Below are 27,373 nucleotides of genomic sequence, written 5' to 3' on the forward strand. Positions count from 1 at the left end.
TTGTTGTCAATAATTTAATAGTACAGCAATTAATAACACAGACAAAATCTATTTCTGGAAGATAAATAGTGAAACAGTCATATAACCACACCAACACACAGTACAAACAAACTTTTGGTCCTATAACACTTTCCATTCATAGCTTTGCTTGATAATAATTCCTAGTTATTTCTGTCTATAACAGTGACTTATGAGTTAAATAAACATATAAACACTATCACATTAATATGATATTAACAGTAAGACAGAACAAGTATTATGGTTTATCATCTTTAGTCTATAACTAGGTTTATAGAATTTACCTTTCATAGGTCTTACACATGAACTGAACACATGCAATAAGGTATGTTTCATTAATGATAGTCATTCATTTCTGAAAATAATGGGTCAAGTCATGATAGCAATGTCAATACAATCTTTTTCTAAACCATATTGGTTTATTAAGAGTGTAATATTTACCGAGATACGGAGTTTAAAGTTTATACAAAATGTACTAATTAGCCACATCTAAACAAGAATTCTATATATACACTAATATCCTCATTAAATTGTTCCCTCTATCCATTATAAACAAGTTACAGCACTATTCCAACGAGACACGAGTTACAGAAGGTACTAATGAGAGCTATGGCATGTTACAGACCTGGCAGTATAGAAATAATGGAACACAACATTTTTCTTCTGAAATAAATCCTAACCTGTGCTAGATAATTAAATAGAAAATGTAGTAAACACATGATTATTCAGTCAATGACATGGTAAAGTATTCTTCCTGAAATATTCAAAAACAATTTTCTTTGTGTGCCATTAAAGGGATGTTAAAACTCTTATTTCATGTGATTAAGGAACTCCTCACACTTACCAAAAGCTCATTAAATCAGAGTCTTTTCATCAATCTCGTATTTTACATTATTGCACCACACTGCAACTGTACACAGAGTAATGTCCCTTTGATATCAAAATGCTTTTCATTCACGACGCAAGTTATTTTTGAGAAGGAAAAAAGATAACAGTTGCTGCTTCATAACATGACATTGTAGACATTTTGTGCCAAGGGAGCTAAACTTTTAAAATGTAAAATTTAAATCAAACCAACTAACGCCTTTTTTCTTTCACTGTGTTTCGTTCTAATTAAAAAAGGCACATATCCTACAAACTTATGGTGCTGTGTTTATAATAAATATTTTATCACTTTGTCATTTTTCTACATACTTAATAACAGACTGACAATACTGCTGTATTTTGAACACCAAGCATTGTTAGTTAAGAAATCTTGGATGTTGGCATGATATTCACTTCTATAATTTTATATAAAAAGTTTCTTACATGTATATATTTTACAGTCAAACCCTTAAATGGAATTCTGACTTTGAGCACTTTAATTTATAACACAGGTAAAAGGACACCAGGTAGACCAACCAGACATACCAGGTAGTAGTAACACTTTCTCAGTATCAATCCTAGGTCAGGATTTCTACATCAAGTGTCAGTTTACTTCAATCAGTTAAAAGTGCTACTTCACACATCATATTTTCATAACAAAGATGAGAAACGGACTATTTAAGTTAACATTGTAACAAATTAGCATTCACAAATATCCATAATTTCATACTGATAACTGAAACCTTGCATTAACTCTTGAAAACAATTTCTCACATGCACAAGATCAATTAAATCCAAAATTACTACAAATTTACTCAATTTGCAAAATGTTGCCATTGATATGCACTTATAAATTGTGCCACAAAAAAAATATTTCAAGGTGATAACCACCTTTACCCAGTTCTATACAAAATGGACACTACGATCAACACTATAGTGTGCGTCGTTGTTTCTTGCTGGGTGGAGTTAAATCATCAGTGTCTATGTGGTTTTCCCTGAGTCGTTTCTCAAACAGCTTGGAAAGAAGCCCTCCAGCTTTGTACTCAGGAGTCTGTTTTTTGTTGTATTGAGCACAGTTGGCGAAGATGAGTCGTACATCCTTCACTATACTTAATGCATCCGTATATATAAAACTATTGATCTTGTTACGGATTGTTGAGAAGTCCATTGGACATGCAATAATGTCATGATAATCTGGAACCTGCAAAGACACAAAATCTTAGTGGTAGATCAACATATAAGGAAATATTTATCTTGGTAGTTAATTTGTGGCTCTTAAGCTGGGATGAAAGCCATTATTACAAGAAGTTGAATGAAAAAGCAATTTAAAAAAAAAAAAAAAAAATGTGAGTCTTGGGGTGCAATAGATGTTTTACTGGGAAAGTCCTAAACAAAACCTAGAATCCTGGGATGGTATAGATATTATCCCTACTACAAACCAGGAGTCACGGGATTGAATAGATGTTTTATTGTAATAGCTCTAAACAAAATTTTGAGTCTAGGGATGGGATACACCTTTTATTAGAACTAACCATGAAAATGGGAAGTTACTTACAGTTCCGTAATTTATTATTGCCCAGACTAAAGATCGAGAGATATCAACTTATGTGAGGATCGGCAAAGACTGATTGTGAGAACAGAGAAACCAGTGTGAGTACCAAGCAGACAAAACCTATGTGAGGATCGGCAAAGACTGATTGTGAGAACAGAGAAACCAGTGTGAGTACCAAGCAGACAAAACTTATGTGAGGATCGGCAAAGACTGATTGTGAGAACAGAGAAACCAGTGCGAGTACCAAGCTGACAAAACTTATGTGAGGATCGATAAAGACTGATTACAAATGTGAGAACAGAGAAACTAGTGTGAGTACCAAGCAGACAAAACTTATGTGAGGATCGATAAAGACTGATTGTGAGAACAGAGAAACCAGTGTGAGTACCAAGCTGACAAAACTTATGTGAGGATCGATAAAGACTGATTGTGAGAACAGAGGAACTAGTTGGAGTACCAAGCTGACAAATCTTATGTGAGGATAGATAAAGACTGATTGTGAGAACAGAGAAACCAGTGTGAGTACCAAGCAGGCAAAAACTTATGTGAGGATCGATAAAGTTTGATTACAATGTAAGTACAGAGAAAACATGTGTGACAAGAAGAATCTCAACCTTATCAAATTTGTACAAGGGTAACAAAAAAGAGTGCCGATCTGTCTAATGTATGATCTACATTACCAGTGAGAATAAAGACCTCTTCTTTAAAGACGAGTCAAACCTACCAGTTTTTTGCTGACAGGTTTCAGGAATGGCGTGCTGTCTTCATGTTTAACTAATTCAAGGACAAGGTCTTCACAAATCTTCATATGTTGTACTTTGGAATTGCCTCGTGAACTGGTGGTTGCAACTTGCTTAATATCAGCATCTTCAAATGAAAACATACTTCTTATAACTTTTGAAGTCGATACATATCCTTACTAACGATCTGCTATCATGATCAATGATTCAAATATTTTCTCTTATTGTCGACAACACTTTTCCTGGTGTGGATACAGATAGGAGATTCTCCTTTTCTATCTTTGACATCAATGATCCAAAGCAATGAGAAAAAAATAAGCATATAACTATGATGGCCAGCAGAGTATAGAAAATGATCATTCACCTCCTTGTTGGTGAGATAGAGGTCTCTCCATCATTGGGAAAATATAATTAAGTTGCAAACGATTGGATAGCCCTTTGTTTACCAACTTAATCATATCTTTCCCCTAAGATTGAGATACCACATTTCATCTCAAAGGAGATGTAAAATTCAATTAGCCCTAAGCAGTAGATATCCCTCAAACTATGTAGTCTCCTCTCCACTTTGACTCCATATGTCCAAATGAAATTCACTTTCTGTAAAAGTGACAGTGAAGTGAGGCTTTACTCTCATTTCTGCTCGTTTGTAAAAATGGTTCATAATCACCCTCAACTTTCCAAAATAATATCATGCAATGCTAACATTATGACCTTGACCTTTCAATGTGACCTTAACCTCAACATGACTTCTTAAATCTTTTAAAATAATAAACACAGGAGACTACAAAATCTATCAAAGTCTGTTCAATACTGTTCCATACCTCCATTTACATCCTGAGCCAGTTTTGACATGGACTTAGCAGCTTTCTTAAGCTTTGGTTTAACCTCATCCATTGGAGAGGCTGGTCGACTCCTCTTGCGTGAGTTTTTCACTGTGACGGGACTATCACGAGGACTTCCCTTCCTAGAGGATGCCTTACTTGAGGTAGGGGTTGACTTTGAAGCTTTCTTTCCACCTTAAACAGAAAAGATTTTCATTTCATTTTTTTCCTGTCAAAGTGAACCTTCTTATTAATAAGGTAAAAATGATCACACTGACAGTAATTTCTGTTACATATAATATTCTAATCAGTATTGCATTTGTTTCTAGTTAATGTAAAAAAGTTTCTCTAAAGATGACATGAAATAAGAATAAGTTGTCAGTTTGGTACTCAAGATATCTAATATAATGCAAATCACAACAATAGGTAGAAAGTGGAGAAATGTCTAAGCAGAGCTAGCTCATTCAAGACATACTTCCTTAGTTCTTATGATTAACAAACATATGATGCTAAAGAGGACATCTTAATGCTGGGACATTTTTTGTATTTATAAGTACCAAAACTTCTCTTGATCATTAATTCTGCTTGGTATTTTCTAGCAAACTAATGCAATGAACTCATTGACCTGTTAACGTAAATAACCTCTTAGCACCTCCATGGTACTGAAGCTTATCAAGATTTTGATATCTAACTTCTTGAAAAAATGACAATATCAAGGCAAATCATATCAAATTACAAAAAATCAACTAAAAGCCAATTCTTATATACATATACATGTACACGAAAACACTGAATGAAGGACTAGGTTATGTTATGTCCCCATCCATTTCAATGTGGAAGCATATCAAAAATGTAAAAATAGAAATTATCAGGAATTTGCAAAGCTATCATATTCTCTCACTGAAGCACTCAAATCTGGATTATGTATGTCTTGAAAAAAAAGATCAGGGATGATAGTTATTGATAACAACAATAAAACTTCTAACTTATGCACAATTTGTTTGAGACATTCCATCCTCAATTTCATTTCACGAAAACCTAGTTCAAATCAAAGTGTGAAGTACAAGGTATTGGTAGAGGTGAAAACCACAAAGATATATGATTTAAGATGTAGGTCTAATTCAAACCCTTGCTGCTAGGAGCTGTGTTTTGCATTACTCATTCCAATTACATCTATATATATTAATCATACAAATCAAAAGTCAAGAAGATCTATACATTTTCCTTCTTTAAAAAGTCAAAATATTAACCAATCATGCCTTCAATAGGTTTCAATTCAATGGAAAAAAGAGTTGATAAATCCTTGATCGTGATTATACACATTAGAAATTACCACAAAAATCTATAGATTATATTTGATTCACAAGATTGATATCGATTGAAATAAAAAAACCCATAAAGGCCTATTAGCTGTCCAAGCATTTTAACATGCTCTTTATGATATGCTGTAAATTCACAAGCATCTTTACATGCCCTTTATGATATGCTGTAAATTCACAATCAGGTATATAAGCTTATGACATCTGATCAGTACTGCTGTCAAAATTAAAACAATTACTAGCTTTTATCTACACAAATTTGATGATGGAATCTAAAGACTGCTTTGTTCACATCTATGGAGTTAGCCATCAACATTTATTTTAAAGAAATATGTCTTTCACACTCTTGATCTTTTCCTCATCCCTGCATATGAACAGAGTGTAAGCTTACCACCAGAACTAATTATAGAAAGTCTAGTCATTGTTGTTTCATATTAAAGTTTTCATAAACTTTTCAATTAGTCTGTTGTTATCATAAGGTTTTCAAAAGTGAAATATATTTCAAACACCTATTTGATAAATCATGTAAGAAACTTGATCTAAGATACATGGTGGTACCATGGACTTAGTTATTGATAAGAAGTCCATGGTGGTAGGTCTACTGAAAATGGAACTGAAATACAAACTTCCTGTTTTAGAACTACGTTGGAAATCAGTCACCCTTTCAAATATGTATGATCATCTATATAACACTAGAATAAATGAAAATATCTAAAACATGTTTTCAGTTATGTTGTTTGATTAACTTTAACCTTATCACAAAATATCTAGTGTATGAGACCTCGAAAGTATTGCTGATGAAAGATAATTGAACAGTGTTAATGATATGATTTTCATTCCAACAGAGAAGAAGCATATTGATATCAGTATGAAATAGTTCAAATTTGTCATTTAAAACAATTTTTGTATCCATTGTATATATTTGACAACAACTACTTCGTGCACTCATTTCAAAACACATTTTATATCCTTTCCATGGAGGCATATGTGCATTGTTGGGATTTTTTATGGTGTAAAATTCAGTCCAGGCTATAAATAGCTGATTTGGGTGATGGAAGAGCAGATGCCTACCACAGGGTGTAAGGTGAGAATAGGTCTCAGTGTTTGTTGGACTTCTGAAGACTACTTAATTACCTTTCCCTGGAAATTTGATCTTTCCCTGCTTTCCTACACCAGAGCAGATCTGACAGAGCCATTTGCCCTTTGGTACCTTCTTGAGAGCAGGTTTAGCACAGGCCAGATGATAGGATAAGGGACATGTGTCACAGCAGATGAGCATGCCCGCCTTACTACACACAGCACACAAGTTGTCATTGTTTTCCTCTTCTTCCTCATCCTCTTCCTCTTCTGCTTCCTCTTCACCATCTTCCTCTTCCTCCTCATCACTATAAATCAGGAATTGCAAACATTTAAAGACTTCCTTTCAAGAATGTTGAACTATATTTAATAGTTATCACTTCAGTTGACTTTTAGTAGTCAAATCAAACATGAACCACCAGGTGATATTGTTTATGTAAGCCAATTTAAAACACTTTATATTGTGTCATAATTGCCACATAACATGATTGTTTTCTTATGTAACAAGGTCCAACTAACACTCAATACTAAAACAGAACTTGGTAACACTTAAAAACTGAATGAATGACCACTCAAAATATCAGTGCATGACATTTAACACACTGAGAAATCTACTCTTTTTCTCTTTTGGCAACACAACTATCAGAAACATAAGAGTGATTTTTTTCACTTCTTCCTATGGCACTTGGCATTAATATCATGACAACAAACTGATCTTCAGTTTATGCATCTTGAGTCTAGGCATTAGACATTGAGCTGTACAGACTTGGGTGGTGTATAAATGAACAACACACAATTCTTCATCGAAACATGCTTTATAACTTACCTATCTGCTTCTTCTTCTTCATCATCTTCTTCATCTTCTGACTGTTCGCTAAATGTACGCCGTCGACTCTTCAGAGGGCTCCTCTTGGTCTCCTTGGGTTTACAGTCTGGACAGTACCAGTCTCCAGAGGGAACGTTCTGTAAAGTTATAATTATCCCATAACATAATTTAGTGTATTGGGAAAACAATGTTTAACCCCTATCACTATATCCTAACAAGCCTCTTCTAGAATACTGTAATACTATCTGCTCAAGACACCCTTCTGGGTCAAATCAAACAATTTAACTTACGTCAAATATTTTTACTATGTAAGTGATCTTCGACATGGATCATGATTACTAGAACATTTAATACAATAAATGGTGACCACTAGTACAGACAGACCTACATTATAAAGTGACCATTAACATTGATATATCTACACTATATGGTGACCACTAATACAGACAGACCTACAATATATAGAAACCACTAGTACAGACAGACCTACAATATATAGTTACCATTAGTTCAGACAGACCTACAATATATAGTGACCACTAGTACAGACAGACCTACAATATATAGTGACCACTAGTACAGACAGACCTACAATATATAGTGACCACTAACATTGATACATCTACAATATATGGTGACCACTTACACAAATGAACTTACAACAATATATGGTGACCTTTGTCACAGACAAACCAAGACTGAACTTGTGTTCTCTGGTACAAACCATCAAGAATGATCTCATTACCTCTATCACAGATAAGCCATCAATACATATCTCGAGTCTAGGCATTAAACAGTACACATGGTAACCTCTCTCACTAATGAACCTACACTAAAACTAACCTTAAGTCTAGGCTTTAGGCAATACATGTGGTGACCTCGATCACACATATCACACAGCAACATCTGTTCAGCATCACCCTTCCTGCGACATATTCGACACCGTGCATGGAGGGCTGATTTGGACCAGGCTATACTCTTTTCTAGAGTGGCCATATGAAGGAATATCTGTGACAGACTAGTAGAGTACAGCAGGGAATCCTCCCATCTCTCTAACAGGGACCGTCCTTGACTCCTAGTAGTGTCCTCTTCTTCTCCTAAATAAACAACAATGGCTGGTAAGGCAAAACCAATATCAATTTTGTTGAAGGAAACACCAATCTCAAGAAATGTCCTTTGTTATCAAGCTTCATACTACATAAAGAAATGGTAAATTTTGCAATAATTGGAAAAAAACACTTTTACAATAAATATTATTAAGAATGCTTTAATGTCTCAAGCACAACAAGCATCAATTAAACCATCCATCATTACTCCCTCTACAACAATAAGAGGGCCATGGCCCTTAATGTTCATCTGACAAATCTGATGAATTCAAATTATGAACATTCCTTGTAAGTATAAGAAACTCATAAATGATAGGTTTTGCTAATGAAAAACAGATGTGCAATCATTACAAAATAACTGGTTATCATGTTGAAGTTTTGATCAGGCTGAAAATAAAACGATATCATCACTTTCTTCTTCTTAACAAATCAACTCCAGTTTCACAATGGTGTGAATGAAAATTGGTAGAATAAGTCCAGACTATTTGTTCACAATGAGATATGTTGATTTTGGACCAGAGGGAAAAAAATAAGAATTTGGTCAGAGAGGAAAATATCGACTAATTTTACCATTTGGGGACCTGCCCTCATAAGTCCCAAGGGGTCAAATCAACTTTCTGAATTGAAGAATTAATTAGCCACTGTTTCTGACAAAATTTGAATGAAATCCATTCAAGCATTATGGAAAGGTAGAAGCAAAGTATTGTCTAACTCCCTTTTGGGGCCCCATCCCCACATTCCCAGAGGTTGAATCAACTTTCTGAATCCAAGAAATAATTCCCCATCAACAATGATGTTTCAGACCATATTTGGTAAAATCCACCGCAGTAGTGTTTTACAGGGAAAGTTTATTGACGGTGCATGACGCAAGACCACATATGCATGATAGCAATAGGTTGCATCTTGACCCTTTGGGTAAGATGACCTAACAAAAGCATATATTCATGTACCGAGAACCTTAGCAAGATTAACATTGGCAGTGACCATCTTGAAAATACACACCATCACTATCTTCCTCTTCTTCTTTCTTTTTCTTTTTAAGCTGCTTTAACTTCTGCTTTTCAGCGTTCTCACCTATACAAAATGAAATGAATATTATTTCTTGACATCTTCAAAACATATCCGATGTAGTTCAGGAATTTCATAATGTATCATCACTGACAGATATCAATGCCTGAATACACAGCTGTGTTACCCTTACCTAGAGGTGGTGTCATGTACTTGGGTTCAACTGCCTTCTCTATCTGAAGCAGAGCCTTTGCAAGGTCTTTGACTGTGGATTCAGAAGATCCTTCAGAACTTAAAGAGGAAGAGTCATCATCGTCCCTTCAAATCAAAGAAAGAATTTCATTTCAAATTACAACAAAAATTGAAACAATGATAATTCTTAAAATCACAGCAGAATTTTGCCTGATAATTACTAAACATAAGGTGTATATGTAAATTTGTTTTAATACTGGTACTTTGGGAAAAATGTAAACCATTTACATGAAAGATGCATGTGTTCTTTATGTTTAACATAAATATTTAATAATGCATACTTTTCAATCTTTTCATCAAATTTAGCGAAAACAGGATCATTTGTCTGAGGGTCGAAGCTGCCATGCTCAATAGCATCTCTCCATACAAATCGATCTTTAACCTGATAAAACAATCATAAATTAAGTTGATAAATTCTAGCAACAGAAACTAATAAAAATTTCAGCAGAATTAAAATATGATTTTTTTGTGTGTGTAACAATAAATACAATGTCACCAACTGATCCAAGAACTATACAATCATTATAACTATTAATAACTAATTAATGTTAAGCTAAATGTATATCATTCTCCTGTTTCCATTTTAAAATGTAAATATTTACAAAATATTTATGAAACTTCAAAATATTTTGATGCTTACACTGTGGCGCAACAATTGAGGAAATGAATTTCGGAATTCTTTCTCGTTCCATCAAACATAACAAGAGGCCCAAGGGGCCTTAACGGTCACCTGAGGAATATATGTCAATAAGCTGGGGATTTTAAAATGTTGCAAAAATGTAACAACACTTGTGCAGGACCATGTGTAAAACATCTGTACCAAGTTTGAACATGACCCATCCAATGGTTCTTGAGAGGAAGTCCATAATGTCTTAGCCAAACAGTGGCCATCTTGGATTTTGAATCGCCCCAAAAAGTTGAAACACTTGCCAGGACCTTGTGTCGAACATTCGTATCAAGTTTCCCCTTTTCCCCCCTCCTGGGGCCCCTATTGGGGCCACGCCCTTTTTCTTCGCAAACTTTGAAGCGGCTTCCCATGGGGATGCTTTGTGCCAAGTTTGGTCAAAATCCATCCAATGGTTCTTGAGAAGTAGTCATTTAATGAAGGTTTTTACATATGGCCCCTTTTACACCCCACCCCCACCCCCTTATGGGCCCCAAATGGAACATTATCACTTTTTTCAACATAATTTCATATGACCTTCACTAAGGGATGCTTTCTACCAAATTTGGTTGAAATTGGTCAAAGTTGAATTTTCGACCCTGTTGAGCGCCCCCTAGTGGGGCCGTTTTTGACCCGATTTTTTTTTTCATTCACAAACTTTGTAGACGTTGCCATAAGGACTCTAATTATCAAATATGAATTTAATCTGACTGTTGGTTCACGAGAAGAAAATTTTTAAAGATTAACCAAATTTTACCCCCTTTTCCCCCCTCCTGAGGCCCCTATTGGGGCTATGATTTTTTTCTTTGCAAACTTGAAGCAGCTTCCCATTGGGATGCTTTGTGCCAAGTTTGGTCAAAATCCATTCAGTGGTTCTTGAGAAGAAGTTGAATATGTAAAAAGTTAACGACGCACAACGACAGACAAATCATGATGGCAATAGGTCACCATGAGCCTTCGGCTCAGGCGACCTAAAAATCATGTAATAATGATATCTCAAATGAGAAAGAATAGACAAATCATTATGGCGATGTTATGACACATATGACAAAAGGATTAAACCACTTAGTTCATTGTAAATCAGGTATTATCAAATACAACTTGTCCTTAAAATCACTTGAAACTTCTCAATTTGTCGAAAATAAGTTGAAATGAGTGAGTAATGTAAGATGATGTGTATAGCTTAAATCAGATTCTGAATTCCTGAAGTCTAAATACCTTGAGAGATCCCAGGCTTCCTACAAATACTCTCTCCTCCAGATCCAGTAACAACTCCCTAAGATTTATTTCTAACACTTCCTGTGCCTGATCTCCCTTTATTAGGCCTTTTGCCATTTTTTTCACTGGAGCCTTCTTGGATGTGCCTTCCATTGCTGGTGACACACTTCGCTCTCGTTCTTCTGTCAGTCTTTCAGGAACAGCTGGTGCAGTACATAAAGATTTCACAGGACACTTTCCGATAAGTTCTAACACTCTGCTTTTTTGATCTATCAAAGTTTGTTTTAAAGCTGATTCCCTATACCCTCGAGAGTTCAGAGAATTAATCAGCTCCTCAAACTGCTCTGCACTTGATATATAGGTCCACATATGCTTTGGACCTTCCATAATTTGCTTACTTGCTAGACTATCAAGTATTGGGGGTCCTTGATCGATGTCCATACCCTCTGTTTTGCTTTGCTGTGAGTCATCATCACTAATTGTCACTACCTCATCACCAGCCCTCTCAGTATTCGCACCATTTCTTAATGGTGTTTCTGTTGGACCATTGCTGACTAGATTAGTGCTGATGGATGTATTATTTTCTGGAGTATTGTTGCTGACATTGGACACATTCATACTATTGTCAGCTGTTGATAAATTCATACTATTATTCACGGATGATGTGTTCATGCTATCATTCTCTTTGTCACTTCCATTTTCTTCTGGTAGTTTCTTTTTAGGAGGTACTTGAATTACTGAAGGTGGGAGCTGCTGCCCAAAAACTGAACTGTTGATAAAAGGATTGGAGCTTGGATTTTGTGGAACAGGTTTCAAGTATTCATCCTTGACATGCATTTCACAATCTTCAATGAAGAGTCCTGGCAGTGACTGGAACACCCAGTATCGTCGATACAATCGATCACGCCCAAGAGGATAGGTCTGACTAGCATGCTGAAGGCGAGATATAGAGTCAATCATCTCTTTCTCTTGTAACCCAAACTCTGCTTTCTTGTTAGCCTCTTCTTCCTCCTCCTGTAGACGTTCTTGCTCTTTCTCCTGCTCTGATCGGATCACATCGGTCTCATCATCCTCCTCCTCAGGTAAAGGTGGCACAGGTAGGCCACTCCTACAATGCAAAGGAAGATTTACTTAGCATCTAATAAACAATCTGTCATCCTCTCTAACAGGATGGTCAACTCATAACTGCAATTAATTTACTGGTGTATCTAAAATTAAGGCCAAGTGGTTTATAGCACAGCTGATGTTTGGCAAGTGGCCTTTCAAAGATCAGACTTCATTCAGTGTTATCACATGCACTTGTTACCTTAAAATGTTATGTCCATTTCTATCAACAGTTTAACTAAGAAATAGGGATACACTCAGTTCATATTTCTATAAGCAAAGCTTAACACAGGAATTAACATTAATTCTTGTTAGGAAGAATGTCTATTGATTTATAATCCTAAACAAGAGCAATTTGTACAGAGCTGTAACTTCACCATCATAATACCACCAAATCTAGTAAGTCTTCAGAGTCACAGAGCTTACAGACAAGTAAAGGGAGACAATGTAACACTCACTCTTGTAACCTCAATCTTTCCTCATACAATTGCATTTTTTTCAAACGTTTTTGTTCCATTTTTTCTCGTTCCATCATCCGTTCTTCTTGGCGACGCTTATATCTGGAAAAAAATTTCACAAAATTATTGAATACTTTGAATTTGAATACAAGACAACTGAAAACTCAAAATTAAGTTAAATTACACTCCATAACATTTAAAACATTCTTCACATTATCATATACTTCTTCCTTTCTAAGTCAAAATGCTTGAAGCATTATAAAAACGAACTTGTATACATTATCTTTCTCAATTTAACTTTACCTTTGTGACCGTCTACACCAAGATCACATCTGGACCTTAACACTCACCTGATGGCTGCTTCCTCACGCTCCCGACGGTGCTCACTCCACTGCATCTGTTTAAGGTCAGATTTCAACTGACGCAATCTCTCATAATTATCCTCAATGGTATCTCGTGTTGCTGCATATGTCAGAATCTGTTGGATCAGCACACGTAGAATCTTCAACTTGTCATCTACAACAGGAATTATGTGAAAATTTATGTCCAAATTATTTATTTATGCATCCTTTTTTATCAAAATTATTTTTCAAGATATACAACAGAGTGACCCCTCCTTCCCCACAACTACCTAAAAGCTACAAACTGAAGGTCATGCAAACATTTCAGTGATATCGATAATCTCAAAATTATAACTTCTCACAATTTATCTTTACCACTTTATCAGATTAGAGAGGGAAATCTTAAGGGTCTTAAATCTTTTTAGTTCCTAGACCACAAGATCTGGGTTTTATTTACCTAATCATAGGTTGTACAAGGTGTTGACTATGTGACTTCATTATATTTCAAATCCCCATGGTATTGAATATACAGATTTTGAACAACAGATCTCAATATAAAACTTTATAAATAAAATGCTGACAAAGCTTTTGTCAGAAAAGTTTACACCAGCCACAAGAAACACAATACATAAAGTACTCCTGAAAATTGATGCATGGATTAATAAACCTTAGAACATAGCATATTACTCTGGATGAATAGGCTGAAGAAACAACATTAATGATATACTCAATTATCTAATGCATGGATGTTGCTGATTTAAAATACCTGGTTCAAGGTCAAACACACAGAAGGAGGAGAGGTTTTTGAGTATAGCCTGCTCCTGACGCCTGAAGTCCAGTCCAGGATCATCCTGCGACGTATAACCACCCCTCTGTTGATAGCGATATTTAATATTCTTTTCCTTTCCCCTAGCCCCTGATGACAATAGGTGAAGACGGAGGATCTCTGACAGAGTGAAGGAATCCAGAGGCAACTTCTTCAGTAAGGACCCTTTTCAAATAATGTATATAAAATGAAGAGCTTAATATAATACAATTATTGTGCTTCACATATATATGCAAGTGACCACAATTCTTCAAAATCATAAAAAATGGACAATTTCATAAGTCATTTCAAAATATTTTAACTAGAAATGTCCTTTATAACTTATATTGCAGTGTAAAAGACAGATTAACATGTACTCAATCTACCTAGATGTAGCTCTGATCACAAACAGCAGTTTCATCATGAACAATATAGAATTCTCCTTCCAAGGACTATGTCTTCATCTACCAAGAACACTTGTACAAAATATGCAAATGTGCAGGATTGTTTTGTCCAAAAACACAAAACAAAACAAAGAAATACAGTGACTGCAAATAACCAGGTGTTAAATTTTGTCCTACCTGAAGCAAACAACTATCTTCTGGTTAAGATAACCAAATAAATGTGTGACATCAAATGATATATCGTATAGCCGTTATTTTTGCAGTGATATTTTTGCTATTTCGCTGTAAAGTGATCATGAAAATTCAGTCCGTGAAATATTGAGTCCTTTAACATCCAGACTGTGAAATTTTAATTCGTTGAAATGATTTTATCATTTTAAAAGAAAATCATGAAAATTTTGACCCCTTCAAAAATTACCAGAAGGTAAGATATCAGACAAGGGTAAAAATATCTTATACCTTATACCAAATGCTCCTAAACTATCTTACCATGGTTAAGCTGAGGGATCTGTGAGTAACTGCTTGCAGATTCTATCAGCTGGTAACTGGATACGTCCGTAACATCCACAATGTCTACCACTAGAGAAAAAATCCAATCATATTTCTAAAAGTGCTCTAGTATGTGTTGATTTCTTTGATACCATTATTCACCAATGATGAGGAATAAAACTGGTTCATTTTGTGATGAATAATAAAGTTGTATAAAAGGGTGAATATAATCCAGTAATTCACTGAAGGCGCTATTACCTGAATAATGCCCTTCATTACACATTATATAATTACTCTAGCATCATTACCTTTATTGAACACCCTTCACACTTCATACAATTGCTATAGAATATGTATATATATACATATTAGAATATACATCATCTTAACAATACCCTTCACTAAGTTCCTTCTGCATTATATGGCAGTTGGAACAATTTCTTGGCAACAAGGTATTGCTACTTACATTGGTTATCTCCCTTGTCTTTCTTTGACAGAGCCTCCTCCTCTTCCTCCTCCTCCTCTTGAAGGGTGAACACAGCAGTGATCATCATGAGAAGGATGTCGGTCAGTGTGCCATTATGGTCAGTCTCCAGCAAAGCTTTCTCTAATACCTCTATAACATTACAATGTATACAGGTCCATTTGACATTCTAGTCAGTTTCTAGCAAAGCTTTCTACTACATCTTTCAGTTATCTAATTTTTGACCCTTCCACATAATGTGATGGCCTTCAGAATATCACTTTGTCAGGGTGAATATAACTTGATAGAAAATCTCAGTAACCAAAAAAAACATTTAACTTATTGTCCAGTCTTACCTGCATTATCCTACATCAATAACATTCATTAACAAAAATTATAACTTACCAAATGTAAATCCCTTTGGAAAATACTCTTTCAAATCAAACAGTGATTTGAAGCTATTGATAAATTCAATGACCATAACAGCATCACCAAATGACTCTACAGGAATCTTGGTCATTACTGGTTGAGGCTCTGGTAGTACCTGGAAATTAATAACAGCACTAGTGTATTTGATTTTTGATACTATACTGCTCTTTATATGTAACTGTATATGTGTGTTGAATATCTCCATCTACATTATATATTTTGGCCAATGAGAAGTGCAAACAGACACCAGCCAAATATATTCAAAATTGTAAGCCAAGGTGAAAGGTAAATTTTACTAACCATATATCAAACCACTGTAAAGTCGATCAAATAGAAAAGTTAGAAATAAATATCTATCTTGTGGCTACATGAAATAAATGAAGTATTGATAAAGACGAGCCACAGTACCTTTGACAATTTTCAATGGGTCTGTATCACTTAACTTGATCAGACTAGATTCTTTTCAGAATGCTTCAATTATTCTATATATAGGAAGGCTCTGGACAATTTTCAATGTTGATAGAGTCTTTCGTTTCGATCCCAGTCACTACATCTCTTTACACTAGCAAGGTCCTGTCAAGACAATTATGCTAAAATCCTATATCATTAAAAAGTTATTCAAGGTTATTAACAAGTTGAACACTGGTATTGACAAAGCTCAACATTGTTCAAGAATTTGATAGCCTATGCTTGCTTCTGTTACAGATCAAGCACCACACCCTATTGGGCATTAATCCTTTAGACCTTGTAGAAGGGATGAGATGGGCTACACTGCAGAATGAAGGTTTAGTTACCTTCAGGTCATCACACTCCATGTCATCACGAATACGATTCCATTCTCTTAGATACTCTAACTGGACTCTTCGTTCCTCCATCAACTTTTCTCGTTCCTGTAAATGTCAAGCATTCAAGTTAACATAGCTGATAATTCTATAATAGATTAATAAGGATAATCCTGTAACATAGATAACAACTACAATGTCAGGAGTATACAGGCTGTGATATTGCTGAAAACTACAACTACCAAGTCAGGAATATACAGGCTGCTGTGATATTGCTGAAAACTACGATTACCAAGTCAGGAATATACAGGCTGTGATATTGCTGAAAACTACAACTAACAAGTCAGGAGTATACAGGCTGTGCCATTGCTGACAACTAAAGCTACCAAGTCAGGAATATACAGGCTGTGATATTGCTGACAACTACAACTACCAAGTCAGGAATATACAGGCTGTGATATTGCTGACAACTACAACTACCAAGTCAGGAGTATACAGGCTGTGATATTGCTGACAACTACAACTACCAAGTCAGGAATATACAGGCTGTGATATTGCTGACAACTACAACTACCAAGTCAGGAATATACAGGCTGTGATATTGCTGACAACTACAACTACCAAGTCAGGAGTATACAGGCTGTGATATTGCTGACAACTACAACTACCAAGTCAGGAATATACAGGCTGTGATATTGCTGACAACTACAACTACCAAGTCAGGAGTATACAGGCTGTGATATTGCTGACAACTACAACTACCAAGTCAGGAGTATACAGGCTGTGATATTGCTGACAACTACAACTACCAAGTCAGGAGTATACAGGCTGTGATATTGCTGACAACTACAACTACCAAGTCAGGAGTATACAGGCTGTGATATTGCTGACAACTACAACTACCAAGTCAGGAGTATAAAGGAAGCGACAACTATACAATTCGGAGCCACGGAAAAATCACATTTGAAAAATACATCCAACACTTTTCTCAAGATATTACAATGACAAATCTTAGAAGTTAACATCCAAGATGTTATCAGAAGGCCATTTCACTTTTCTGATCAAATACAAAATGTGGTATGAACAACAAAGACCTATAAATCAACTTCACCTTCCTGTTTAAAGAAGATCAATGTTCTTAAGAAAAAGCTGTAATGAAGTTCACATGTACAAAATTCCACATGCCCAATAGAAACCATCTCAAATATCATATCAATATAATATTTATGTGATGAATTGATGGACATTTCAGAACATAACAAATATTCAGCATCCTAAGACAATCATAAACTGTCAATTCAATGACAAAGTACAACGTTTCCAAATATGAAAATTAGAGCCTGTAAGCATCATACAAGAATTGTATGTACATATACAGAACTACAAGGCTAGACTGTATTGAAAGTTGAACAGAATATATGTTACCTTTTGTTTCTCCTCTCTTAGCTTTTGTTTTTCTTCTAACATTTTTCTTCTTTTCTCTTCTTTCTCTGCCATTTTTTCTGCAATCTTCTGTTGTTTTAGCTGTTCTTTGAGAGCTGCCTTTTGTTCCATAGTTAACTCAAGCTCAGCTTTTGGTTTTTGAGATTTTTCAGCTAAGAGAAATTATCAAACTACATATCAATTACTTTTGATCATTTAAATATTACACTTAAATCAATTGCTTTTATCTTGATGAAGGCAAGGACCAAAAAAAATCAAATGAGACTTTGTGGACATAAGACATGACTGGACCTAGCCATGGAAACCATGAATCAACAAAGTTTGAGGCAAGACATCCCTCCAAACTGTAACAAATGATGAACTACCAAGCCTGACCAATAATCATAGCTCTAAAGAATCAATACTGCCACGAAACAAAGCAAGAGAAAGAGGGATGAGGTGATATGACACAGACATGATAGGTGATAATGATGTATATGTTTCAGGGACACTAACCAATGTTTGGTTCAAAAGTACCAATGGGGCTTATTTGTGGGAAAGGTACATTCCAAATGTTTATCATAATTAATCAATGACTAAATTTGCAGAAACCAACATAAAGCCAAATGGCAGGCTAAGGCTACATGATATACCCTGGTCATTTCATGTTGGGAAAAATGTAAAGCTAAAATGCAGAAACTCTAAGTGCCAATTATGATTACACTTGATGGATATATAAACCACATCATGTTGTAGCTTCATCACATACAAATAATTTACCCTTTTCTTTTTTTGGCTTTTCCTCTTTTTCCTTTTTCTTTTTCTTTTTCCCTGTGACTTCTTGTTCCTCCATTTCCTCATCTTTCTTTGAGGCAGACAGCATTTTTCTCTTTGACTCTGTTATTTCAAATCCTGGCACTGGGCCAGAGAAAAAGTCCTGGAAATTGGCCTTGTCAAGCCCCTTCTTGATCACGATGTCATTCTTCAAAACACAAACAATTCATTATTGTGTAATTCAAACAACAAGTGATAACTATGCTGTTGTAAAACATGTTCTTATGACATCATTCTTCATGAAGTACACTTTTGTTTACAAAGTGGTGCTAATATAATTATACTACTTTTTAATATAGTGATACAAGCAGATTACATTTTTTTTTTAATTTGGTGCTACAAGCAGTATACATTTGTTTAGAATGTGGTGCAACAACATATAAACACTTGAATACACTCATTAAATGCTTTCTAAATGGGATGTTTTTATGTAAATTACAAATTCTCACCTTGACTCTCCAGATGCCCATATGGGGTTCACAATACTGCTTAAGGAACAACTTGCTCTTATCTCTCGTATACAAGCCTTTTTTGCGACTGTTATGGAGAAAAAATTGTTTGTATATTTTTATCAAAATCAACAATGTCCCATTCTCAACTTAAAATGACGGCAGAAATGGATTATCATTTGTCATTTACTTGTGTCAGGAGGTTAATTAATGACAGGACACAAATTAAAGTTTAATAGCTTACTTACAAGTCCTGACATTTAATCAACAAAGATAATGGGACTTTGTGTGATGTCCACCGCTGCCATTGCAGTAATAATATATAGTGAGGTCTTATTTACAAAATTGTGAAAACAGTGGAAGACCTGAACACTTTTATAATGAATTCTCTCATCCTCTAAACATTGCTTTTTTAGGTTTAAGTATAAGATCACAGGAAACATGTTGATTTATCTGTTAACTGTACATTCCCCTATTGATTCAGACTAGCCGTTGTTAGAACATCAGCAGACACACCTGAAATTTTTATGACCTAGACATGAGATTTTAGTGCTGTTGTTTCTGGACAGAATACATTATATTAGTTTAGTTTCTTTTCAATTCATTACTGCCTATAACGTTAATGTATCACTATTTAAATAATAGCTTTAATATGCGATGACCACTGCCCAACGTTTCAATTAAAATCATCAGTAAAATACATATACTGTACACAAAAGTACATATATGTGTTTACCCATCACAGAAAAATGTAAATGTAAGCACACATTGTCGATTTCAATGATAAGTTGTGTTTTTTGTTTCATGAATGATTCTAAGACTTGATGTGTAAAAGTTTTTTCACTGGTCCTTGAACTTCTAAACGTCAAAGTTTAACTTTATGTCAAAGAAGATTGTTCATTGAACATACAAATTTTTTATTGAAGAAATCTTGGTATCCACCATTGTTTGATCTTTGTTGGTTATGAGCAAGTGCGACATATTTTCATTTTACTTTCCTTCCTCTAATATTATATATATCAAATGTTAACATCCAGCACTAACAGTAGGGACAAAGGTGAATGTACATAGGAACGGTCCGGCCTCTGTATCTGGCACTTTTAAATAGAGATAAAAAGAATTGCTTAGAAGGATAGACAACAGACCAATTAATGGCAATCTGAGAAGCACATTGTCAGACATTTATAGGCTGACCATAAATACAGGTGAAGAAATTATCAGAACATCATGAAACATTAAGGTAGCTTCCATGTAATAAATGTAAATGCTATATATAATGGTTCGAATAAATCCATATTGTGATTATTAGTACAAATACAGAAAATCACACATAGATAAATGTCCTGTCCCACCTTATTTGTTTGGAGGGTACTGTTATTGTGATGTTGTTTTTGCCTCTCTCCTGGACCACATATCGGTATTGTTCTGCTGGCAGTATGGCTCCTCCCTTCCTCTTGGTTGCACTGTCAAATAAATAACAAGCAGGGTTTTCCATAATTTTGTTAGTAGTAGGCTGTGTAGTGAAAGTAGGAGGCTGGCCTGCCGTGTACGTATAGTCGTATACGGAACATTATTACGGAACTGGATTGGTGTAGGCGGCCAAATGATCAAAGTAGCCGGTCAAATTGGCCGGCGACCGGCTCTTTTGGAAAACCCTGACAAGCTTCTATCAAATTGAAAATCTTTAAAATGGGCTGGTATTTCTTCTGAATGTATCATTGAATAGATTGTGATAGCACTAAATAGTAGCAATGTAACACTGAACAAGAAAAAAACTTTAATATATAATTTTAATAGACAAAGATCAATATACACTAAGCAATAGGTATAATGCAGAATCAGAAACCACTGCAGATTCAAGCAAACCTTAATGTTTTGGTTAGTCATATGAAGAAAAAAAATGTATTGTTTTCCTCGTAAAAAGATGTTTTCATACTCAACTACAAACAAAAATAACTGATTAAAGAAATAGCAAGGGTTACAAATTGAATCTCATGTAACCAAGGAAAAGGTGCTCACTTCAGAGGAGTGCTAAGAATTCAAACCCCCCATCAGGTGCCACTGAGATATTATAGATACTTAGTTTGAGACCAAGATAGATTCAGATAATCCAATCTTGTCAAGTCAAATAATTTTGAAATTTCCCTTCATATCTCATTATTTGGAACATGTGGTTTAAGATCCATCTGTCTACATACATGTAATAACAAAGTACATGTAGCATAAATGTATTAATGAAAGGTGAAATATGTTTTCTGGAATTGACAATACTGTTAAACTGACGTATCACCAAAAATGAGTCAATTATACGCATGTCAATATCTATACATCACACATGTGTGAAACATGAAACTAAATGTCTTCTAATGTGACGATTATAAGAAGGATCTGACCAAAATTTAAGACACCCCTTTGTACCTGTCAGATGTGTGACAAATTATCATTAGAGGTTTACTTTGGGATCAGTATTGCTATCACCAGAAAAACAGGTGTCTACTATTACTATAAGTAAAACCTGGAACAACAAAGTAAATAGCAAATATACTTCTTCCTTAATAATGGTATTTTATTGAATGTGAAATAAACAATCTAAAACATTACATCAATATTAATCAATATATTTTAATGTGATGCTAGTGTCCATATCATAAAATTACTGAACAGCTTCATCATTTTGTTTTACTGAAAGCAAACACCCAATGGGCCTGAATTGCTTAAAAAGCCTATAAAGAGAAGGCTTTAACAATCAAAGTGTTAAGGACACTCAAAGATACTGTGTTATGATGTGTATTAAAATAAGGTGATATATCAATATGGAATGCTATAAAATCTTAAGTGATTGGTGATGCTGATTACTTATATATATATACATATATCTATATCATATGAAGGTTCAAGACATATAATCATGATAAGATCTTCCCATTTCATTATGGTAGATGAGTGTGATTAGAGAGGTAACTAGAACACCGACAGGTTGGCAAGGACCCCACTATGTGGTGGCTGGAAACCCCTCAATCCCTAATCTTTAGACACACAGCCCAAACTGACAAGATTACTGGAAAGACCTTTAGTACACTCTGCCAAAATAGTCAAGAAAGACTGTTATGAAACAAGAGATCTCAGAGGGATCATGGCGTCCACCCTTGTTCCATCTTTATTTGTTCTTTGATCTTTTCCCTTCTTTGATTTTGCTCTTAATGATATGAAATTTGAACATTCCTTTGTAGAAATGGCGATGATAATCTTTACCTGCCAAATCCAAGATGGTCGGCTGGAAGCTATTTTGTTTTTTCTGATCTGTCTCAAACTCAAACAGGCACAATTAGGAACAAAAAGCAACCTATACATGAAATATGAGAAACATTTCTTGAGAAGTAGCAATAACAAACTTTCAAAATCAAAACCCAAGATGGCCACCTGTAGGCCATTTTCTTTTTCGGATCAGTACCAAAATAAAACTGGCACAACAAGGTATCAAGGGAAACCTTCATATAAAAAATAATAAAAGTTTTATCAAATACTTCAAGAAATAGTGATAACAAACTTGCAAAGTCAAAATCCAAGATGGCCACCTGTCCACCATTTTTGGGTCTGATCATGATCAGACCTTAAATCAAACAGACAAATGTAGGGACCAAGAGGAACCTACATATGAAATTTGAGAAAGATCCATCCATTATTTCTAAAGAAGTGGCGATAAAATTTGTTTACGGACAGACCACAGACAATATATTCAACGATAAGATTTTTTGTATATAATGACCATGACCTTAGAACTTGGGATAATAAATGCAATATCCCAAGCAATTTCGTGCAGGGCCCTATTAACTGATCATGTACAGTCAAGTGTGACTCCGAAATCTGCATCTTCGCAGTGTAGTGCACTGTTATAGGATACTGAAGGTCCAGACAATAAGATGCAGAGCTATCTTTGCAAAAGCCCACTTCCAAAGCACACCACTGTCCTACTTTCAAGTGAGCTTCTTTGTAATTGGAAACATTTTATTTGAAGATTTTAACAAATAAAACCCTTGTGACCATGAAAGTTGGTCAAGGTCGTTCATGTCAACAGGTGAGCTAAATCAACTATCTGCTTTTAGTTTAAGAACATCTTAATAAATCAACCATGAACAGATGAGATTTAGGTATCATCATTTTTTCTTTTTATCATTGTTTTTTTCCTCTTCTCTTTTCTCATTTTGTAAATTGAACTAATTATTTTGAAACAAATTAATCACACAAGAGTAGGAGTTATTTACCTTGAAATATGGAAACAATTTTTTAACTGACCAGCATAAAACAGATCATTTTGATAGTCATTTTTTAAACATTTTAAATATTTACCTATCTAGGAATTTCTACTTTCCTGACTTCAATTTCAGGTTAAACTAAATCAGCATGAATTGTAAAATAAAATCTATATTATATTCTATACACAGGTTCAAACCACAGCTAATTAATGATAAAAATATCACAGGAGGAACAATAGGTACCTTTCTTCCTCTTCATCCGAGTCTATAACAATACATCCATTCACATCCGATACACCTGTACTTGGTGGAATTACACGTAGAATCTTGCAAGCTTTCCTACAAAAATAAACAATTTCCTTGCTGTTGACTCCAATACCAGCCAAGTTTTCAAAATTCTCATGTGGAAGGAAAGTGTGTCAAGAATATTTTTTTGACTAGCCATAATACCTTGCACATTGCAACATTTAAGTCAATAATGTGCATGCTTTATTGAAATGTAACAATTCCAAAAAATGACATAGAAGACGGAGCATCAATATCTAGATTCCATGGCTTTATCATTAGTTTACATGTTTCTGCTCACTAGGCTAGCCATCATCAGAACTGTATAAATATTAGCGAAGCTAAGGTTAAAATTAAGGCTCAGTCGTGACCTTATTACAATTGTCTATATCAGGTGATATTGATAATACAATGGTGACATTATAGATATGTCGCATTGACAGAATTTACATAGAAATTCTGCATGCTTAAAACCAGACACATTCTTGTCGGACATACCGGCTACAGTATTGGTAATAGTAGTATCTGTAATGGTTTGATCTCCAGAGTTTGATACAGCTGGTGATTGTTGCATTTTTGCCTTTTTCACGAGTTGGTCCGTGATGGCAATTGGTATAGTATGGCAAATATGTATGGTATGCACATGTTTCGACGAACTAGGCTATTCATCATAGGAAATTGTTGGATTTCTTGAGTTGGATTCAGTTTGTGATATGTTTATTATGGCCTTTTCGGTGTTGGTATCTTACGGCAGTTAGTGTGAAAATATGTTTTGTATGGATGGAATGTGATTGGGCAAATAGTATGGCACTGTACAGCATTAGATGGTTTTTTAAAATCAAGTCAGGATCAACTTGAATTTATAAGTAATAATGATCTGTTTAGTTGTTTGAAATGATATGTATTTCCAAAATATTATCATTCTGAAAGAATTTATTCAATTAAAATAAGAAAAATCTATTTTTGATTATCTCATAAGATTTTAAGTTTTCATTTTAAAACAATTTTAGAGCAATAAGCAAAAAAATGTGGAACTAATTTCTTTCTGGAAATTCTTGTTTCATTATGAAATATAAATTTATTGAATAACTGTACAGATTCAAATCCAGAAATATGGGGAGAACATTACATGAAATTTTCGTCTTTCTTACTCAGGATGCCAACTAAATTTAAAAAAAAAAGATTGATATTGTTAAATCATTGGCACTTATTGAGGAACGTCTGCATATTGTCACATCATAAAGATCGTTTTTCAAACTATTTACTTGTTGAATTTGTTATGTTGAACGAATAGGTAGCATGTATATAGTTATAACTTCATCATTATCTGTATAATGACCTTCTCTTAACTATTTGCCAGGACCCACTCCCGAGGTTGAGAACAACAGGCTGTGTACTCATGTGCTTCCAAATGTAGCGGTAAGCAATGCTGAACTTGGGTGACACTAATTTGATAATTGGGTAGTACACTGAGATTGCTAGGACTATGTGACCAGGTGGTCAGTCTTACCTGAAATTATTCCTGTTTGGCAAATATAGCAAGGTTACTTATGACCTACCTGGCAAATCTCTAAAATTAGGAGATTACCCTAATTTTGATACATATGATCGGATGGCAGGGACGGGGAATGAAAATCAGGAAAGTTGGCAGGTCTGGGCTTTGACAATGATTGTCCGAGGTGAAATTTCTGACCATAATTATCAGCAGCAAAATTAGAAATGAGAAAGAACAAGAGCAAAATCCCTCCAACTAGCATCAAATATGGCTCTCAGTCATGATAATCCGTGGCTCTACCAAATGAGCCAAAGAAGCATGCTCCGTCAGCCAAGGACATATGCAATACAGACACCCTCTTGATATTTTCTATTTCACAATGCTTCTACAATTTTGTCCAGAAATTTGGATAGAAAAAGCAAAATAATTAATGTTTTTCTAAGTTTCATTGTTGTACAGATGTTCAACAATATTAGATACCTTTGCAAGTAAGTTGAAGTGATTACCAGTGTTTTGATGAATGTCAGTATATGAATATCACATGACACTTTCAAAATTGTCATGAAAATAACTTTGCACATCATTTTCTCTAAACTATAACACAGTTTCTGTTAGAGACGTCCCCATTGACTCTTCTGAAGGCATAGGCCTTGGATTATAGAGTTTAAATTTTGTTTTGAAATAACAGACGTAACACTAACTGATATAACTACTGTAAATTATCCCTCAAAGAAACAGAGATAAATAAAGCATTCCTTATCTATATGCTTTAAACAATTTTCAATGCCCTACCCTTATGCACAATATCTATATCTATTTATTTTTTTCCATTTAACAACTGGCAAAGTCAACACAAGTAAAAACCAATATTTGTATACTATATACCTCTCTCCGCCCAGCATCACTTCTGCAACTTCGCCTATGAAGAAACGGTCTTTAGCAAAGACGAAGATGTCGTCATTCATGTCTACCAGACGAGTTCGATGAGTAAGGTTGGCCAGAAATAAAACCGGCTTCTGCAAATATCCAGGAAAGGTAGCCAAATTTTTCAGGGCCTTTTCTTCGCATTCTATAGCTTCTTGATATGTTAGTCCTGCTCGGCCGGTGATTGAACATGACCATACCAGGCTATTGCAAAGGATAATGCGCTCAAAGAATTCCCTGTATAATGACAGACAAAGATGCATGCATTAGCAATAAAATGGCGGTGGCTTGGTTTTTACATAAACAAGTCTCGCGAGCACGATCGTCGTCAAAATCAAACACGTGGTGATCGTAGTTGTGAAATCGACATGTCATAACATAAACGATAGTACTTACTCGTAGTCTCTAAATATTTCGTTGGTCAGTTTACAGTGGAAAACTTCTTCGTCTCCATCTAAATCAGGTGGGGGTTTCTGTCTGTGAAATGGCTGTCGTCGCAATAGCGGCATCTTGAATTTTGGAGGGAAAAACAAAGAAAGTTTTGAGTGGCCAAAATTCACTCAAAACGACCAAAACTAAGCTAAAATGAAAGTAGGATCTTTAAAATATCATAATCAATCAAGTTTCTCCAGTACTCCGACGGAACTTCGCTGTTTCCGACGATTTTGTTCCTGTTCCTCTAGGCCTGCTTCGCTCCTTCCTGACAATGAGGTCAAAGGATTGCTAGCGTGAAACACGACTAAACGCAGTCGAAGAGGATTTGTGGTAGGGGTAAAACAAATCGAGTTATCAACTAAATGAAAAATTGTATGACGATAATGATTACACAGACTGGTGGAGTGGTTATCAATTATGCTATTTATGACAACAAATATTTTTTAATGATTTTATTGAATTTTTACGAAATAAAAATATTTGAAGGTTTTAGCGATATGCGATCAGAAAACACAAAGCAGGCGGGGCGAACAAAA

The 27,373-nt window shown here is 34.9% G+C and overlaps 1 protein-coding gene across 1 annotated transcript; it reads right to left on the reverse strand.

Moving 5' to 3' along the window:
* LOC132549060 (bromodomain adjacent to zinc finger domain protein 1A-like) lies at nucleotides 1-27,005 on the reverse strand. The gene is made up of 24 exons (XM_060212961.1): nucleotides 26,799-27,005; nucleotides 26,364-26,639; nucleotides 23,942-24,037; nucleotides 20,798-20,908; nucleotides 19,446-19,533; nucleotides 18,943-19,144; nucleotides 18,166-18,335; nucleotides 16,753-16,848; nucleotides 15,935-16,073; nucleotides 15,533-15,682; nucleotides 15,067-15,156; nucleotides 14,135-14,359; nucleotides 13,378-13,543; nucleotides 13,028-13,129; nucleotides 11,466-12,573; nucleotides 9,865-9,965; nucleotides 9,525-9,649; nucleotides 9,326-9,397; nucleotides 8,061-8,314; nucleotides 7,218-7,354; nucleotides 6,449-6,699; nucleotides 3,996-4,190; nucleotides 3,159-3,301; nucleotides 1-2,083 (listed from the first exon to the last, which is right to left on the reverse strand). Exons 1-24 carry the CDS (start codon nucleotides 26,909-26,911, stop codon nucleotides 1,814-1,816), a joined length of 4,680 nt encoding a protein of 1,559 aa, XP_060068944.1. The 5' UTR covers nucleotides 26,912-27,005; the 3' UTR covers nucleotides 1-1,813.
* Nucleotides 27,006-27,373: the final 368 nt, after the last annotated feature.

This window comes from Ylistrum balloti, unplaced genomic scaffold (genome assembly GCF_031769215.1).
Source record: "Ylistrum balloti isolate Yb309-2 unplaced genomic scaffold, AGI_CSIRO_Ybal_v1 Utg370042, whole genome shotgun sequence".
In the NCBI taxonomy this organism is placed as follows: domain Eukaryota; kingdom Metazoa; phylum Mollusca; class Bivalvia; order Pectinida; family Pectinidae; genus Ylistrum; species Ylistrum balloti.